This window comes from Xiphophorus couchianus, chromosome 9 (assembly GCF_001444195.1).
Source record: "Xiphophorus couchianus chromosome 9, X_couchianus-1.0, whole genome shotgun sequence".
Lineage (NCBI taxonomy): Eukaryota > Metazoa > Chordata > Actinopteri > Cyprinodontiformes > Poeciliidae > Xiphophorus > Xiphophorus couchianus.
Window position 1 is genome coordinate 22,968,566 of NC_040236.1, and position 20,689 is coordinate 22,989,254.

A 20,689-nucleotide genomic window follows, 5' to 3' on the forward strand; every position below is an offset into this window, starting at 1 on the left:
GACTGAACCTGTGACACGTAGAGGATCATGTTGAAAAGGGATTTAGAGACAAAAGTTGAGACAACTTGCAACAAACAGCCAAAAAGTACACGTCAACAATCAAGAGTGTGACACGGCGAGGCAAGAGTAATGGATGTAGCTTACGATGTAGCAGGGCTCACAGTACGCCTTCTTGTCCACAGCGTAGAAGGGTTTGCCGCGCAAGGGTTTGCTGCAGGTCATGCAGATGAAGCAGTTGACGTGGAACACCTGGTCCATGGCGGTGCAGCCAGTACCCTCGCCCACCACGTTCTCCCCGCAGCTGGCACAGCGTCCTGGGTGGCAAAGGCAGAGAGGAGGGCCGACCACAGCCCAACCAAACAGTCAATTGAATGTTTTCGGCTTCAGAAAAATCCAGGAGACAGATTCCACTTTTATGTAGGCTATAGTGAAATGTGACTCTAGCTCCATTAGCTGGTGGTTCTGACAGAAAACGCTTGACCTGATGCTTTTTGTAATAGGGATTGACCCCAAGATACGAGAGCGAAAACGAGAAGAGGTGCACAAGCATTTTGAGGTATTGGTGTTGTTTGATAAAAAGTACAGATATAACCTGGAGGGGAAAGTATTTTATGCTGCCTCTGGATAGAAACACACATTTCGCTTAACAAATTACTGAATCCACAAACAATTGACTGAAAAAATAAATTAATCAGGCCTGGATTGACTGTAAAAGCTAATAGTTTCCTAGCTGCAACAGATTGATGTGGCAAAAAGTGGAAATGAAAACCAGAAGCTCTTCAAATTTGCTAAATATTCTGTAACTTCAGTGTATCAAACAGATAATGAAGATGACAATACTGCCAAACTGATGGTCCCATTTGGATTAGGTCTCTGAAATCACACTGCTGTTCAGATCAATAGTCCTCACCTGTAGATAGTCAGACTCCAGCTTGTGTAACCAGGCCTAGTCTGAGTGGGCTTTCAGAGACCATCTTATACATGTTCAAGTGGGGAAAGATGAGAGAGACCCACTGACCACAGGACCGTCAACGTGAAGCAGTCTGTCCAAAAACCCATCTGCCATGTGTGGACGGAAGACATTTTGATGACTGCTCTTCAGGGAGTTCTCAGGAAGAGGCAAGACATTCAGTAGCTGCCAAAGAATCGTGACATACCCGCGTTTAAAGCATTATGTGCTTCATTACCGCCTGCCAAATCCCATTTAGCTCATTGAGCTTGCCACTAAGGAAACTTTTTCAGACTGACCATGTACAACACAGATATCTTTCTCCTCATTTTCCAACAAATAATTAGCATCATACTATACCGACTCTGAGAAACTTTCCACCCAGTGGGGAGTAAAGATTTAGACCAAGAAACCTATCACCGGACTAAACAATAGTCACACACGGACATAATGGCCGACGAAATGGGCAAATGAATTGGCAAAGAGCAGTTCTAAATGTCCAAGACAAGTAGTCAAAACTTCCATCATATGCTGATGATGCTGTGAAATCCATCTATGAGGATCTACCAACCCTTAACAAACCAAATTTATACTCCCACTGTACTAAATGTCAATCAAAACGTTCAACATGTCTAAGACAAGACGGCTCAAATTCTTTTACATCATCCCAGAAAACTAAAGCTGCCCCTTAAATCCATTCCCTAAAGTCAGAAGTGCCTCATCTTCATTTCTATTTCAAACCGACTGGATAAGGAAGGATTAAATACTATAATTATGGCACATTAAAGAGACCATACACGTCACTGACGAGTGACATCTGCTAAAAAAGTCGGGCTTTAAACGATAAAAAAAGAAGAAAACTTCAGAAGTACAAGGAAGTCTTTGTAACAGGGGCACAAGTGAACTGATACTATTACTCCACAAAGAGCCTGATTGCATATTGCGGGACATGGCATTTGGATATCTTTAATTGAGTTGGAGATATCTTTAATTGAGTTTAAGATGTCCTCGACTCAATGCAAGTTATCTTCAACCCAATTAATGACACTGTCAATTTAATTACTGGTATCTCCAAATAATGGGGTTTGAAAAGATATCTGAGAATGTTTTATGTGTGTTTTTTTACACATCTGAGGACAGATGCAATCTCGCAGAGGAAGCATGATACAGTAATATTTAATTAATTCAAGTTCAGTTCAATGGATCGGGTTTTTTTTCTCTTTTCTCTCCCCCCTGCATTTCGCTTCATCTCAGAGCTGATTTGGACCGATGATTGACGCTCCGTCTGTTCTGAACGGAGCGGTTCAGGCGCGTTACAGACACAGGCGAGACGCTAACCGGGGGCAGATGGAGTATCTGATGCTTGCTTTGCTTTTTTTTTTTTCTTCTCCACAGTTCCACTCGCTGTTTTTTCATATCACGAATTCAAACGGAGTGGAAAGCGGGATCCGTCTCAGGTATCAGCGCAACTTTGGGCTGCCGAGATCAAACATCCGCTCGATCTGCGAGGGCTCGCAAATAGTGCGCTAATCTCAGAGAAGTCATTATCTTATCACGGGGGGAGGGGGGGGGGGGGCGGCTCCGCAAACGGAGAAAAGCGTCTAGCAAAAAAAAAAAAGAGGACGAGCAGAGCCGCGGCTTCACAGGAAGGCATTACTGGAATACTGAACATCAGTAAATCTGACTGTTAACGAGGCTCATCGTTCGCCGTCGGAGGGGGGGAGGAAAAGACAAGAGAGGGAAATTGCAAAACAAAGGCCCGACGTTTAACTTCTCGAAATTCTTATCATAGCCGCATTTTTTTTTTTTTTTTTGCGCGTTAATCTCGAAACGACTGCCATCCCCGGCGAAGCCGACGCGCCGACAAGTTTTCATAAAGCCTGCAATCGGTTTTCATCTGCTCCCGCAGCTCTATCCACACCTCAATTACGGCTGCGTTACCTACTGTACGGGGAGGCAGATTAAACAAACTAGTGAAGGCGCGTCTCCGGGGGACATGTGGGTGTCAGTGGAATCACAAGCAGGGTAATCACTTCAGAGAGCCAGAGGGAAAGAGAAAAGGAGAGAGAGAGAGAGAGAGAGAGACGAGCCTGTTAGTGGCTCCGGATCACAGGCCATCTTCAGTGAGTGGATGAGAATGCCAAACATGTCCCACAGGGCTCCCACTTTAAATAACGAGCTGGAAAGCTCTCGGAAATCCTTTTTCCTTTTGGCGGTCTGTGATCGCGAGGGGCCCGAGGAGATACCGGCGCGCGGCTGTGGGTGAAACGTGCGCGTTTTTTTTTTTTTTTTGTTGCCTGCACGTATTCACACATATCCTAACGTCACAGCGAGGGAAGGGGAAGAAAAAAAAATAAATCAATCAATCTATTCGCCAGGCAACGCCACATATGTAGACGAGATCTGAAGTCAGAGACGTGTGTTGTACAGCGCGCTGCGTTCACCCACACAGCAGCAGATCTGAGGCCGGCCTTCAGCCTACTGTACGCTCTGATCTCTGCTCTCCTGAACAAACATTAAGCTCCTTCTGTTGTTTGGAGGACAATGTTATTGAGGCTCTGAAATCCAGTGAACAGAGTCAAACTTATAGATGTGGAGAAACTCGTTAGCAACCCCGGTAAGGATGTGTAGGGAAGTCTTCAGACAAAATGTTATTTATTCGGCAGCAATAGTCTCGCACTGGCAAATTTAGAAACGTCCAACTATCAATTTGTACATTTATTACAAAGGGGAGAAAATAAAACACACTTTAAGACATCAGTGGTATCATTTATTGGCAACCCAGCTGATAACTTTCTACAGCTCCCTTCCTGGCAATAGAAAAGTTCGGTGCTTATATCTTTCGCATGGTTTGTAGCACACAGAGGGATCTTTGACTGCTGACTCCGGTTATAACAGGAAATATGATTAGTTACCGTAGCTACGCAGATGATAGACAGCTCTACATCACAATGTCAGCAGGTGGCTCTAAAGCCATCGATGCACTGAACAGATACTTTAAAGAAATCCATGATGTGCCTGAACTATCCCCAGCTGAACAGAAACAGAACTGAAGTTATTATCTTTGGACCTAAAGATGATCTGGAGTCAGAGCACAGCTTCAGTTATGACAGCTGGAAACTAGAGGTCAGGCCTCAGATATGGGTGTGAACATTCAGAGTCACATAAAAACGGTTACAAAGTCGGCCTTCTATAACCCACAGGACATTTCTAGGATTAAAGGACTAATGTCTCAGCAAGATCGAGAAAAGCAGCCATTTGTTTATTTTTAGTTGCAACAGTGTCTTCACATGTCTGAATAAAAGAAAAGTCAATCCTCCAGCTGCAGCTGAACCAGAACACTGTTCTGACTAAAACCAGGAATACACAGAGCACATCAGCCAGTTCTAAAGTCTTTACACTGGCTTCCTGTAGCTCAGAGAATAGACTTTAAAATACTGCTGGTAGTTTATAAATCACCGAGCGGTTTAGCACCACAATACACTAAAGATCTGCTGTTGTATCAACCTTCCAGACCTCGCAGGTCACGGAGACGCAGCAATCAGCTTCTATGCACCTCAAATCTGGAACAAACTTCCAGAAAACTGCAAAACAGCTGAAACACGGAGTTTCTTTTAAAACCCACCTGTGTTGAGTTGTTTTTGTACCATAATAAATGGAACATTGACCAACATATTTTATGTTTACTGGTGATTTTAATGAAGGAATTTGACAAAATATAATGTTATTGGTTTTCACGGCCGTTGACTGCACAAGGTGTTATGATGTTCTTCATGTTCTCACAATGTAAAGCACTTTGAACTGAAATAAAAAACAAAACTAACTTACTAGTGACTTTTCAGCAAGATATGGAAGCTTTTTAAGTCAATAATTCCTTAATATTGATGAAAACATTTTAGTATAATTATCTATAAATATCTTTTTTCTAAGTGAAATAATCTGCCAACAGACCCAGTACTTTTTCACCAATTTGAAGCAATTATTAACTTAAAACAAGGTTCATTATCTTGCTGAAAAGCTACATGTAAATCAGTTCTGTCTTACTTCAAGCGTACTAAGACTTTTGCACTAGAAAGTAGAACAAAAATACTTGGCAATATTTCTTTTCTTTTGCACTGATCTTACTTCATTCAAATTTGGGGCTAAACTAAATAGCTTATTTAATAATTCTAATCATTTCTTATGAATTAGTCTGGCTTGATTTGATCATCTGTTGCTTAAAAGCTAAAACACTAAGAACTTTAGTTCTCATTTGCTTTTAACAGATTTAGATCTTTTTAGTTCTCAATGGTGAAGAAATGACATGACGAGTCCTTAACTTCTTCAGTAACGTGACACGTGTTGCTGAAGGTCAAAACTGTTCTCTTAACATATTTGTCCTGTTAAGTAAAAGAGAAAAATCAGATTTTCTATTTCTTTAACACAACTCCCAACAAATTCGCCGCCACTCCCGTAAAGTTGTCCGCGACGTCCCCCACCCACAAAGCGTAAATGGTTTCAGAGTCTCTGTGTTGTTTCTAAAAGCCTGGCTGTGTGATAACAGGGAGGAGCGCTTCTTTTTTTTTTTTTTTAACCATTCCTCACATCAATTATTTCATACGGCTGTGTTGGAAATAAGCTTTTTCAATTTGGAGACACGACTTCAATTGACTCGTTGAATAATACAGGACAGCGAGTGAAGCAACTCCCCGTATTTACCCCCGTGGAGTTCATCCCAAATACTTTCGAACTATTTCAGCCGGGCATAAAGGAATCATGAAAAAGCCCCGGCGCTTCCCCTGTGTCCCCCCCTTTTTTTTTTTTTTCGCATGGGGAGTGGAACCAGAGTCTTCATATGAAAACTTCAAATATTTCCTGTAGAACCAACGCGATGGCGACGGGTGGGATGAGGAACGGGGGGGAGGAGGGGAGTTCATTTACACTTTACTCACTTTCTTTGCTTTCATTCTTCAACCCTCAGAAGTGTCTCTTCTCTGTTACATCGAAAGTCAAAAGGAGGACTGAAGAGAAGAATCTTTTCTTCTTTTCTCCTCTTTTTTTTTTTTAAAAGAAGCACATTCCCTGTGAGCTACAGAGGCTTAGAATGGTTAGACAATTTAATTGGATAAAAGGAAAAGATTAAAGCGGCCCTGACTCCGTTCCATAAATAATTGATTTCTAATGTATTTGTAGTGGCAGTGAGACGCCGTTGTTTGGGATTGGGGGATGTTGAGTGGCAGAACGCTTCAGATTTCCCTCAGTCTTTGCCTTCTTTGTTTTTTCACGCCGTGAGATTGAAGTGGCATGAAAGGCGGAGAGGGAGCACACTTGCAGCTCAATTTGATCTTACATAGTCAGAAATCAAAGATCGTGCATGTAAAGAAGGATCGCAAGGAACTTTTTTTTTCCCTTTTTTTTTTGTGGGAGACCAAACTTTTCACACAATGTAACCAAAGGATACAAATTCTGCTGGTGCAACCCTTGCAAACCCCCCGAAGGCAAAGCTAGCGACTGCACCTGCTATCCAAAACTAATAAAAGAAGCTCCACATCCATTTTGGGATTTCATCTGAACTTCTATGCTTGGATTAAAACAACTGATAGATGAGTTGGTAGGGGAGGACAAAGACACAACATTTGAAATCTTAACATCACTGCGAACGAAGAATCAAAAAAACGCATCAAACAGAAATGTGCGTCATTTAGTGCCTTCAACTTCTTCACATTTAGTCACATTACGGACGACTAAATCACAAGAGCAGATCTGTTGAATACCTGGCTGTTCTCCTGAACCGACAGGCTGAAGAAGCAGCCGGTATGCATGCCGCCCATCTGAAGGAAGCCATGTTCTGCTACAGCAAATACTTCAAGCAAAACCGGCAAATTTAAACTACTGGTTGGCCGCGAAATTCAATAAATTAAAAATACAAGAGTTAGTTTGTGATTTGAGTAAGACTTTATTTAACAGGGTCTGCATAAGACTGAGAAGACACTGTCATAAACATGACATAACATCTGTCATGAACACGAAGGAGTCTTTATGAATGTTTATGACTGTTGTTATGAAGTGTCAATTGGTCAATAGTGACACTTTTAATGCAAAGTTGCTTTAGAAGTTGCATTAAAAGTGCCAACTTTGTATTATTTTGTAAATAATGACACTTTAATGCAAAGTTGGCACTTCTAATGCAACTTTTAAAGCAACTTTGCATTACTTGTCGTAATGCAAAGTTACTTGTTGTTTTGTTTGTATTTCCTTGTAATTCATGAGAAGCACTTTGTGCCTTGTTGCTGAACATGTGCTATATATATAGAATGACCTTTTTTTACCTTACCTCTGCCTACATCTCCCAAAATGCTGTACGGTTCTAGATTGGAGTTCAGTGAAATTATTGAACATTTTATCAGACGCATTTTCTAATGATATTGATCACGTCTCCATAGCGATATATATCGTTATTTATTGGTTGCCCAGTCCAAAGTCCTGAGAATCTGACTTGAAATGTTCCATTCACAAACACTCATCATTCAGCCTGAGCTGCTGTACGAAGAAGAAAGGACAAAAAGTAGCGCACAGCTTCACAGTTATACACTACTACTATTGAACTACCACATAAACACCTAATTAAATACATTCAAGTTGAAAAACCTCTAGGAATACAGTTAACTCTATGAAACACTGTATTCTGGATAGTTTCAGTTCATGATTCTAAGGCCTCAGCAGCTAAAACTGGGTTCAACAACAGGACGAAAAAGTTCTTGACCTAAGCAGTGGGCCGCTGAGAGTTTGACGGAAACAAAGCAAATGAAAAGAAGCCCGACCACCAGCCGCTGATGAGCCACAGGCCACAATAAGTGCGTTTTCATCTCTTCGCCCTCTGGGGTTAATCTTGGCTGTTGCGTCGGCCTGACAACGCCGTGGCCCTGCAGTCGGCACGAAACGACAAGAGAAATAGCTGTCATCGCTTGCGTTTCAATCTCCGAACGCTTCCGTCCTCGGCCCCGGAATCTCATTCTCAGCGTCAGCAAAAAAAAATAAATAAAAAAATGTAAAAAAAAATAATAATAAAAGAACGGCCTGCAGAAGTGCTGGGGCGACGGCGGAGAGGACGGAGGAGAGGCCAGGCAGTGCCACGAAGCATTACGGCTCGGCCCGTCAGGCCCAACGGCCGGCAGCGAAGAGGGGGCAGGGAGGAGGCGGTGTAGGTTACATGTTTTGGGAGCAGGTTGGCAGGGGCGACATGGAGGAGCGCCAGGGAGCGAGGACAGGTGAGCGTGTTTGTCTCCGTGTTCACGCCGCTGCTTATCGGCGCGCACCAGTACGGGCTGCGGCGCGCCGGCTCGTTGGCCGCGGTCAAACGTTCACTCGCAAGTGAAATCTAGCAACGTGAGCGCCCGCGAGCCTCAGCTGGACTCGCACGCCAGCTGATCTTGCAAGCCTCACTGGAGCTGTCTGATGGAGGCAGGGCGGCGAGCGTCGAGCCTGGCGGGAGAGAGAGAGAGAAGAGGAGAGGAGGAGAGGCGGGGGAGGAGGGGAAGGGTGGTCACCTTATGTGAACTGTTGCCAAAAAAGCGCTGAGAAAAGAAACCCCACGCTGGCTGGCAGCTGAGAGACTAGAAAGCAGTAAGGAGAGGTCAGCGGATGGGGAAGGAAAAAAAAAGGCAGCGAAGTCTCATAAACTGTTACAAATGTTGAGCAGAAAGCTCAAAAATACTGATTAAGTACTGAGAGGGGGAAAAACACATGACATGAACAATACAGAGAGAAACGATGACACGGCAGAAAAACGGCTCTCCTCCCATTCATAAAAGGACCCAATTGTAGGCAGTTTAAAACAGCAAACAAAAGCTTGCTGGGTTTTGCAGAATTTCCTTCAATCTGGTAAATTTGTAGATTAAGACTGAAAGCATTTCATGTTATTTCCATGAGAAAAAAAAAAGGCTCTTAGAAATCCAATCCGTCGCTTCACACTGACAGGGATGCAGGGTTTTTCCTGTAAAAGGCAGCTATAATGGATCATCCTCGGGTATTGTGCTGGATAATTTAGCCCTTTGCTGTCGTACATTATAATCCACTGTAGGTGGTATAGTGATGCTGGGGCTTAAGACAAGTTGCCATGTCACCAGACTGCTGTGTGTGCTCGCCTCCTCCCCCCTGGGTGGTCCATGACCTCCTTCTAGCAGCATTATCCTTCTGTCTCACAGCCACTGCTGGATGCTTTCATTTCATTAAAAAGAAAAGGTAGAAACCTGCAGTCGTGGTCCCCTGGTAGCCTCCACATGGGGTTTAATATGGCCTGTCATAGTAATTACTGACTGTAATGTGCATACAGACGACCTGAGCCTGATTTGCAGCGTTCGCTACGCGGGAACGCTTCCCAGATTTGAGCCAACATGATGTCGGAATAAGCAGCGGGACGGCTAGCAGCGTGGTGTGAGCTGGGCTAGCATCCGGAGCGCCTCGCTAAAGAGACACAGAGACAAAGGAAGATGCTGAGACATCATCTGACGCTTCTGAACCACAGCCACGCTCCGCACCAGCTGACTTCTACTGTTAAGAGTGAGGTTAGATGACACACGGGTGACTTCTGAAACACACTCCACTGGATCTTAAATCAACGTTTTTTGAGCTTTACATCATGTCATAACGTTATTCCCTCATTCAGTCTGGGTGGACCTAGCCCCGCCTTCAAGACGAAGCTTCTCCTTGGAGCTGCAGCTTCCAAACTTTACAAAATTCCCCACTCAGCTCCTTCAGACTAGCCAGCAGCAATTCGCAAACACCTGGTGGAACGGCACATCCGCTGAGCTCATTATAGGAGCTACTTCTCAGTGAAACGATGATAAAAATGTAGTTAAAGGGTTAATAGAGGAGTCGCAGTGTAATGACTTCCTGAAGGCGGTGTTTCAGAAAGAGCAGGAGTTTTTAAAGAGACAAAATCAAATTTCTTTTAAGTCATAGTTGATATGTGTAGCATTTTTGTAACAACTAAAAGTAACACAGTTGCTTGTGCTATAAAATGACACTATATGTCTGGGAAACGCATCACATGGCCACTTTAATACAGACCCCACCAGTCCCAAATCTTTATTTGTGAAATAAAATTTGAAAGTAGTTCAAATTTTATTGGCTTAATATTTAAATGTTAGGAATAGCTTTGTAAGGTCCATGCAGCTGTACAGATGTGCTAAAGACAAAAAGAAACTCAAAGTCTCTTTTGACACTGAATTTCTACTCCATATCTGTACTTAAAGTTTAATTAGGACTTTAATAATGATTCTGAAAATTTCAGAATTTTCAGAATTCAAGGCTGACCTTGTTTTCAATTTATTTTGACCATTACATTAAATATACTGTTGGATTTTAAACACACTAACCTGTCTCCTCTCACTCTTCTAACCTGTGCATGTCAAGGCAATTAGCATTGACTGATTAGCACAGCAGTACTAGAACTCTATTTTAATACCTTTATGAATCATCTGCTTTATATCTGGTATACCAAGATAATATAGTGTAATATATAGTATAGTACATGTAGGGCTGCACAGTGGGGGCTGCATTGACACATTGCAATAAGAAGGTTTTGGATTTGAATCCCAGCCTGCCTGGGGTTTAAATATTCTTCTCCATAAGTGGGTTTTCTCCAGGTACTCCAACGTCCTCCACACACAGTCCATTAACATGACTGCTAGGTTAATTAGTCTGGGTTATCAAGCTAAGAAATAAACTCACAACCTGTTCAGGGTGGAAAATAATGTGATTTTTATGGTTGAAAAAGGGATGCAACCTTACCCCACGACTGCCTTGTACGATCTGTTTTAAGCAATTCTTTTGATTTCCACGTTACGTCTCACGTCTTGCATATTTTTCCCACAAACGATCAAACCTTACAGCCAAGGCTAGTAAACCTGGGCTGCACCGTCACGTTGCTAACAGGTGTCGTAAAAGCCACTCCAGACGAGTTTATAGCAAGGTTAAATACTGAAGCTGCTCCATCAGAGCTGGTATGTTTATTTCATTTTTAAAATGCAAGAGCAAAAAAAAAAAAGGTTTCAGGGTCCGTGGAAAGCAAAAAATGTTGGATTACATTTAAGCAGACATCTTGAATCCAAGGCGAGAGGGAGGTGAAGGTGTTCAGGAAAGCAGTAAATGGCAAAAACTATTAGACACACAAAAAAAGTGTTAAAAAACAAAAATTCTGAGAAAAACAAAAGTGGGGAGAGTGAAATAAGCAACGACGAGCAGGATGGTTGGCGTGTCGGAGGCACACCTTGACGTTGAAGAAGGTTGGCCAAAGGCGCTTCGGAAGTCGAGAGTGAGAACATGTCAGGGAAGATGATTGGGTGAAAAGGGAGTGTGGAGGGATTGAAAGGGGGTGACACAAAGGTTTTCACTCTGACACACATCCCACTCGTTATGACATGTAGAGGCACATCTAAGAGCAAACTCCTGAGAGACTGCTGAGGGCGACCTCAGTAAAATGCAAATGAGCTCCACCGGAGCGCCGTCGACGCCGCGCAAAGCTGTCTAAACCGGAGGGTCTATTAATACATTAAGTCGTGATGCTTCTGTTGTGTTCGGGAGAATCAGAGAGAGCGGGAAACTCAACTTTCTGTGACCCAGTTACCTCGGTGCGGATACGTTCTGACTCCTCTGGCCCGTGGTGTTACCGGAGTCTCCGCCGCCAATCGTGTCTCTTCCAAGATTCCTCATGAACTTTTCATGCCGGGCGTCTAATAAATTATGAGGCCTCCTCCAGCTGACGTGAGGAAGGGCTGCCTTTTCTTTTCCCTTTTCTCACTCTTATCAAAAAAAAAAGACAAAAAGAAGAAAACATGAAGAAACGGGCTCTTTCCCGACAGTTCAGAGTCCACGACGCGAATCTTTCCGCTAATTTGTGATGACTTCCTCTCTCCACGACCTGACAGTAACACTTACTCAGACAGCTCGACGAAAAAAAAATCCCACTGGAAAATCTCCCTCTGTATAAATATTGATTGGGTATAAAAAATTTCACACTTATGTTAATTCTCGTCTATACAGTACAACACCCAGGAAACAGGGAATCACATGCAGGAATTCCCAAAACGTTGCATGGGTGTAAAAGAAGAAGAAGAAGTGATATTCTGCAGCAGAAGACTGCATAAGTATCATCATCACTAATTGTGAATAATGCAGAGCATCTGATCCGTTCAATTATTCAGCTTTACGTCCCGGTTTTTGGTTGACAGAAACGTAGCGACGACAAAATATTGTAAGTTCCCTCCGATGCACGAATGCCAAGGCATCTGAGTAGCTGTGTCTTATTAGATTTCCACAAACACAGCACACCTACGCGCAACCTAAGTGGATTAAATATGACGGATGATGACATTTGGAGAAAAGGCTCTTTCAGATTACTCAAATCTAATCTGGAACTCTAAATCAGGACTAATCAGTTGCTTTTCAAAGAAGCTTCAATCATTGGGGAACGGGGAAGGGTAGGGAGGGAATTTTCTGGCTTGCAAACCGGGTTTCTCACAAGAAAAGACGTTCTCCTATAGTGCACCATCTTTTATCCCAACTCCCCCCACCACCACCGCTCCTCCACCTCCTGCTTCTCACAGCTCTACCAGACTTTAGGAGAACGACAGATTTCTCTCTTTTTTTTTTTTTAAAGGAGAACTCTTCAAAGACTTGTCCGGTGTAATTGCCAGATGGGGCAGCAGTACCGCGTCCTGTGGAACTCGGGAAGCTCGGACGAATCTGATGAAAAGTTTCCTGGTGACATCACAGAGCCCGGAGCGTAACGTTAATTCGGTCGAATGAACCCCTCTGGACCGATGGGAACCCACGAAACGGCCGCTCCGGATCGAAGTTCATCAAAGACGCTCAGTGACGGGGTTAAGGCCACTGCAGAATGGAGACGGCGATCCGGTCCGGTAGCGGGTTGAGAGATTGCAGCCACCGCTTTGATTAATCTCTCTAATTACTAGCCTCAGGGTGTCAAAAGCTACATGCGGCAGAAAGAGCCGCGGCTTGCGTGCTGCTGGGTTCTTTGTAATTACAAAAAAAAAAAAAAAAAAGTCTCCTGCTCTGGGACTCCCCACAGCCCTGGACGTACAGTAGGAGCCGGGCCGGACCGGAGCTCATTTTTCCATAACGGGGGTGACTCTGTGTACATTATTCAGCGGGGGAGGAGACGCAGAGCAGCGTGCCTCTACGCTTGAACTCTCTGCTAATGAGTCCCAGCAGTCACCTCAGTCGTGGGCTTTTTGCCCTCCTCTCTTCCCGTCTCTCAGCTCACTCAGCTGTTGCCTTGTCGAACCACAACGTGACCCCCCCGTCCCCTCCTTCCCTCTCTGCTCCTCTGCTCAGACGACAGTCAGCCTCCGTCAGCTGGAAGTGAACACGCAGCCGCTAACTTGCTCTGGCTACCTCGCGCCACTTGTGACCCGTTTTTCAAACTTCCATGTTTGCTCTTTCGCCTGCGGGCTTCATTTCCCACTGCATAGACCTTTGGAGGTGGAAGAGATCGGTTTTACATGCGTATCGGCTGATCGCCGATCTCCCAAAATTCAGGAAATTGGGGCCAATTTATCGGTGCATCTTTTATTTTATACGCCTGCATCAGGACTTTATAGAAACACTTTCTGTTGCAATTACTTAGTCATAACAATGAAGCAATCACACATAAGCACAACTAGAGACTGAAAGGATTTTTGTCCGTTCTTACTTCAAGCTTGCCACAGCTTGTCAGTTGGATTTCAATCTGGACTTTGACTAGGCCAGGGGGTCTGCAACCTTTGACTCGAAGGAGCCATCTTTTGTCTTGAGTCTGGCTTAGTAAGGCTCACTTAGAGCAACAAATGTTACATCACCTTTTGAAAAAAGAGCTTAGAATTTCTGATAAAGTATCTGCTAAAATAAATGTCATTAAAGAACTGACTTTTTATTTTTAAAGGTTTTAGAATAAAGTAAACATTAACATTTGCTGAAAAAGGAAAATAATCCATTTTCTTTGCATATGGTGGAGCATTATGTGAAAAAAGAAGCAATTTTCAAACTAACTCGAAAAAAGCAGATGAGATGAATGTTGCTGGTACTTTTAGTGTCAATGTTGTGAAAATTCAATACAGCTTTTCCGTAAAAAACTGTTAAAACTTGCATGTATTATTGTTAATAAAGCTGTATTTAAAAATATTAGCTGAGCCGTTGTGGAAGATCCAAGGAGCTACTTGCATCTCCCGAGCCACAGTTTGCAGACCCTTGGACTAGGCCATTCAAATACATGAACCTGCGTCTATTTAAGCTTAAGAGCTGATGGAACTTTGTACAGGCCTCAGATCCTTAGAGTTGTTCATAAATTCATGCACTCAATGAATTTCTTCTTTTCAATTTTCCATAAAGGCATCATATGTGTAATCTATAAGATTTTTATTTGTCATTATGTCAGCAGAACATAACAGATTTTCAGTGGCACCCTGGTGAAATAAGGCGGCCGATGTCACGATAAATTTCTCAAGATGAAACATTGCCCCGGAAATTATTGCAATAATCGATAAAATTGCTGCTTTGATACCATTTTCAAATAATATACAAATAACGGCATAATAATCCAAGTTCGTCCAACAAACAGAAAGCTCTACACTTCAACTGGAAGACATTTTAAATATCTAAAATAAAATTCAACAACCAAAAACGAGAAAAAGAAATAAAAAACACCCACAAAAGAAACCATAATTAAAAAAATGGACTATGGAGTCTTTAAACAAAATTGCCCTTCAAGAATGGAAATTATGGCTCTCGTTTTAATTCATAAATTGAGTAATTGCTTTTTGTGAATCGCGTTCCCTCCACCGTGCTTCACGGTGCTGACGGTGTACCTCAGGGTCATGTGTGGTTACTTTTTTTTTCCCACAGGAAGTTTTGCATGAAGGAAAAGAAGTTCAAATGTTGGGTGACTTTTTAAGGCTGCATAAGGCTGACATGACACAGTCATAAACATGACAAAACACTTATTATGAATATGAAGAAGTCTTCATAAATGTATCATGACTGTTGTCATGAAGTGTCATTTGTTCAATAATAACACTTTTAATGCAAAGTTACATTAAACATTGCATTACAAGTGTCAACTGTGCATTATTTGGCAAGTAATGACATTTTAATCCAAAGTTGCATTAAAACTGTCATTATTTACCGAATGACACTTCATGACAACAGTCAGAAACATTCGTGCAGACTCCTTCATGTTCATGACTCATGTTATGTCACACGCCTTGAAATAAAGTGATCCCAATTTTGGTGTTTGCTGCGCCTCCTAAATGGCTTGTCAGCAAAACGGAAAACTTTTTCTCTTTTCGTACGTCTTTTCTGATCACAGGAACTAATAGCCGCCCTCATCCCACCTGTCGCTACAGACCGAGCCCGCATCTCGTTTCAGCCAGGAGATCCATTTGACCCAATGTCTAATGTGAACCAATTAAGGTCTTTACATGCGCGCGCGCTCCACGACGTGGAGCCGAATCTCTCTTAATACCGGTTAAACACACGTCCCCGTTGCTATAATACACCTACGCACACTACAGCGGTGTGCGCCGTGTGATTATGAGGCGATATAAAGCCTTCTGCAGAACCTGACTGAATGAGCTATCTAATGGGCATGGGAACTAATTCCAGGGCAAAGGGGATTAAAGGCTAAAGCAAGAGGGAGCAGCGCGGGGCTGGCGCTCTCTGGCAGCTCAGAGTGCAGAGGGCGGAAAAACAGAGATGATGTATAAACGCACAGAATCCCTGCCTCCTGAATCCTATTTTGCAGAATAGCATTAAAACTGGCATCTTGTTTAATCCTGACAGTTCTATATTTTCAGACGGGGTGAGGGAAGGAGAATAAAATGTTTAGTGATTCAGCCAAGAGGAGGGAAATAAAGGAAAATATGAAGTAAGCCTCGGAATTTGCTGAAAATCTACATTTTTATTTATTTTTTTTTGTCACTGATTACATCTATTGCTTGTGAAATAATTGACAAAAGCTGTCTTGGCAGTTTAGAGAGTCTACAGATGAAGCCAGAAGTTTACATACACTGAATAAAAAGACAGATGGATTTTTTTTTCTCACTGCCTTAAGTCAAACCAGACCAAACTTCTCTCTTTTTTTTTCTTTTTTTTAGGTAAATTAGAACAAAATTAGTTCTTCTTGCTAAATATGACAATAGCAATAGAATGAATATGTCAGAGACTTATTTATGAATGTCTTCACAATCAGAAGTTCACGTTCGTTTCCTCTGTGCTTGGCAGCGTCGTCTTTGAACTGAACGACTGGGGTCAAACCTTTTTTGGTTTCCTTCCAGAAGCTTCTCACGACAGTTTGCTGGAGTTTTGGTCCTCCTGACAGAACTGGTGGCTGCCTCACTCACACACACACACATTTTCAGATCTACCCACAACTTCTCCATAAAACAAGAGTGGGGATTTGCGATGACAAAACCAAAACATTGACTTTGTTGTCCTTAAGTCACTGTTAAACCACTTGGACAGTATGCTGAGGGTTCCTGCCCATTTGGAAGACCAATCTGTGCCTGAGCTTTCACTTCCTGGTTGATGTCTTCAGATGATGCTTCAATATTTCTACATCGTGTTCCTTCCTCATGATTGGTGCATTATTTTATGAAGTGCAACAGTTCCTCCTGCAGCATAACAGTCCCACAAAATTATGCCGCTACTTCACAGTTAGGGTGGTACAAGTGTCCCGGTTTATCCTCCATATGTAATGATGGTCATTATGACCAAACGGTTCCACTTTAGTTTCATCAGACCACAGTGCATGTCTCCAAAAATGAAGTTCTTTGTCCCGATGTGCATTTGGTAAATGTAATCTGGCCTTTTATGCTTCTTTTGGAGTGATGGCTTCTTCCTCACCGAGCGGCCATTCAGGACAGTTTAACTATGGATGATGACTCTGTGTTTCCAGCGTCAGCCAGTTTCTTCACGAGGTCTATCGCTTTGTTCTTTTTCTGGGACACAGAACCCGTCTTGTACCTGAGCGGTATAATCGTTGGACATTCCCATCAAGTCTATAGTGGCATAAAATTACTCAAACAGCCTTCAAGGATTGGTAAACTGTTCCCAATAATGAACTAGATGTAAAGCTCCATAGTTCTCTTCCTCATGTCTTGACTCATTTCTTTTGACTTTCCAATCATGTCAAACAAGAAAGCAAAGTTAAGCCATCAGGAGGTTTGCGAAAGGAAACGCAAAAGGTTTGACTCAAGTCATACAGTTTAAGAGACAGTTTTCCCTCATAACGACCAATTGTGTTAACTTCTGAATTCAAAAAAAAGTTTAAAAAAAGTTCATACTAAGTTTTCTGGGACTTGGCAAATAAAAATAATGTTGGTGATTCTAACTGACCTAAAACAAGAGAAGTTTGGTCTAACTTAACTTCAGACATTAAGGAGAAAAAATGTGTGTGTGTCTTTTTATGCGGTATATGTAAACTTCTGATTTCAACTGTATGTCAACATCCCTACATTACAGGAGTAAATAAAGTAACAACACTGCCAAAACATAATGTCTCACCAAGTATTTTTGGTCCAGTTTCTAGTGTAAATATCTTAATACACTTGAAATAAGACAAAATTAGCTCACAAGTAACTTTTAAAGAAAATATAGGAGCTTGTTTTAAATCAATGATTCCTTCATTTATATGAAAAAGTAATGGTCCCACTGACAGATTATTTTACTTTTAATAAGATATTTTCACCATGTTATAAGTGAAATAATCTGCCTGTGGAACTGGCACTTTTTTTTATCAATCTTAAGGAATTATTGACTTAAAAGTTCCAATTTCTTCCTGAAAAGTTACTTGTAAGTTAGTTTTGTCTGTTTTTCAAGTGTACCAACATATGTGCACTAGAAACTAGACCACAAACAAATGGTAAGACTTTGTGTTTTTGCAATAAACACCTTTTCCTGGTTACAGAGACACTCTAAAAATGGCTTCTGGTGATGCCAAGCTGAACTATTGGGCCTAATCTGGAAAACTGTCCTGTGATTCTGATAACCCACTAGCCCACATGCTCATGGCTCAGAGGCTCACACTGGAAGGATTGTGTCTGTTTGTCTTCCGGCTCCACTAAATGTCACAGTGAAAAACACACAGTGTGCGGCCGTTGCACTATTATTTACATAATTACGCCAATGAAACGTGTTTAAATAGCTTTCTGTTTTCTCTACAAAGCTCTCATCAGCAGTCATTACGGATGCATCAGGTGTCCATTCAGACAGCGTTTCTTCGAGCACCTATGACAGCCGCTATCACGAGGAGACTGTTGTCATGCCAGCGGCACTTTGAGCCGAGGATACGAGTCCAGAAATAGCTAAACCTGCTGTTCAGCTCTGTTCAAAACACAATTACAGGAAGCGACTCTTTAAATTGTGCCACAGTCCAACACGGAGACCATGAATCACCACGGTGAGCGACTCCAGCAAGAAGAAAACTTCAGGGTAGCTTATGTGTATTCCTTTTTTTTTTTTATTTTAAATAATTTTTAGATTAGAGGTTATGGAGCTGGATCCTACGTATTCTCTGTCCTCTACTTCCTGTTAATTCGAAATGCTGGAGGAAAAGGAAGCCCGGTTTTAATCTTGAGGTAATCTTGGCCAAAACATGAGAGAAAAAAAAAATCTACCTGAAATCAGTCAAAAAAAAAAAGTAAATGATTCTCGTCAGGAAGATATAATTGCATAATTTTTATACAGAAATGCCAAACAATAGAATCTGGACATGTATTAATTACAGTTTTGATACTGTACTTATGCTTAGGGCTGCAGCTAATGATTATTTTAGTAATCAATTATTCTGTCGGTTATTTTCATGATGAATCGGATGAAGAAAATGGCACAATCTGCACGTTTTTACATCTAACCACTTAAGCCCTTTTTTGTACATAAGAAATACATTAAAAATGCAAATATACAAATAATTAGTTTCCTTTTTTAAATAATAAAATAAGTATTTTTGTTGTTAAAATGCTAGGACACCTCAATCGTTCGGTGTACGCTGGACAACATGTGAACGGCTCAGCAAAGCCTGTCACAATAGGCAACAAGTCAATTAATTGCATGATAAATTAAAATGTGCTCAATAATTTCCATTTGGACAATCAGAGAAATGCCCCCGTTTAATACTGTTGAAATATTTTTCCCCAACTGCACCGAAGAAACAACCTGCACTGGGGTGCTAAAGGAACTGATGTGAATAAGAAAAGGTCAAAACCCTGATTGTTCCTCCGGTTCCACTTGGAAAGACACACAAAGAAGAAAAAGATAATGGTGGGTTATAATGCTTTCACATTGATGTGCCTAAAGCATAGAAATGCAACTGTTCTGTTTGAAAAGTTAAAAACACAAGATAATCTGGGATTTATGACAAACTATTTGGGGGCTGCAAAAAAAAAAAAGTTGGGGGTTTGAGGAGTTTCTTCTTTAGGAGACCATTAAAACAGGAAGACAAGGACCAGATAAACTGCGGACGTCTTACCGAAATATTCGTCGGACGGAGGGTTGTCCATGTCGAACAGCATCTTTTTGGTCAGGCGCGCGAGTTCGTCCTCTGGGTGCGCCGCTGGAGCTCCGCCCTGGAAAAAAACAGCAAAAAAACAAACACAAAACGTCAGGGTTAAAACCTGGACGAGAGAAGAAAACTGAAGCACAGTCTCGAGGGCCAAACAAAACACACTGAGAGTAATTAACATGCAGCGTATGCCTTTGCCTTCTGGGATATCTGACCCTGGTTGAGGGCCCTGGCCAGAAGGTTTGCTTTTGTACCAAAAAAAACCCAAAAAACAAACAGTGACACCCCGACTGAACCTGAAAGAAGAGGTAAATATTATCAGAAAGCTGCTTTCAAGCTGGGAGCGTTTGGGGAGGCAGGTCAGGTGAGGGGTATTTAGATGAGATCTGAAATGGACTCTGGATTCGGTGACATAACCCTCTGAAGTCGTCGCTTTCCTATAAGCCCGCCCGCCTCCTTATCGCGCCGTATCTGACATCTGTCCTCTGTCTGTTCTGCTTCGGGGCTGACGTGTCGCGTTTGACATATTCTGCCAATCATCCTTTAGAGCTTGTAGAGGAATAAATAAATACATTTTAAAAAGCCTGTTCTGCTCCAGCTCCGGGCCCGGGCTCGATCCCTCGTCTCAGGTGACTGTTTGTCCTTTTTCGGGGATCCTCCAGGGGCGATGCGTTGGATTCTCTCTGTTTTGCCGAGCGGAGAAGCTTTTTTGTTTTTTTTTCCCCTTCAGATAACGGCCACACGTCGATGGCCTTCCTAGATCTTTGCAGCAGATTTGATTTTCAATAACTCAGAAATCTGCGCCGACCTTTGAGCGGCTTCTAATTGCGACACCTGGGAGAGGTCGCAGTGGTTTCCGTCTCTTTTATTCACGCTTTCACGCGCAAATCTGCATCTTCAATAAAAGATGTGATTAAAAAATACTTGTGGAGACAGAATGTATGGGTAATTATCCTGCAGTTATCGAATGTGTATTATTTGACTGTTTGCCTCTAACCTTTAGGTACTTAGCCTGCGTATAATGAGGGACCCAAAATTCACCCTGGAAAATTCATTACACTTTATCTATTGATATTTATGTTTTTCAGTAAAATGTCAACAATGATTATAAAAAGCTTTTGTGTTTCCTATCTAAAGGGCAGAGAGGTGTTCACGGCACAAAGCAGAGTATTGAATAGTGTTGATTGTCCGAATAGCAGGACGCT

General features: G+C 42.2%; 1 protein-coding gene across 7 annotated transcripts in view; it reads right to left on the reverse strand.

Annotated features, from left to right (window-relative positions):
- lpp (LIM domain containing preferred translocation partner in lipoma) overlaps nt 1-20,689 on the reverse strand; it is a 179,810-nt gene that overhangs the window by 28,695 nt on the left and 130,426 nt on the right. For all 7 annotated transcript variants that reach the window (XM_028027707.1, XM_028027704.1, XM_028027708.1 and 4 more), the window contains 2 exons: nt 19,452-19,548; nt 145-314 (listed from right to left, as the gene is read on the reverse strand). In XM_028027707.1, coding sequence (XP_027883508.1) covers nt 145-314; nt 19,452-19,548 — 267 coding nt within the window. The remainder of the gene's footprint in view (nt 1-144; nt 315-19,451; nt 19,549-20,689) is intronic.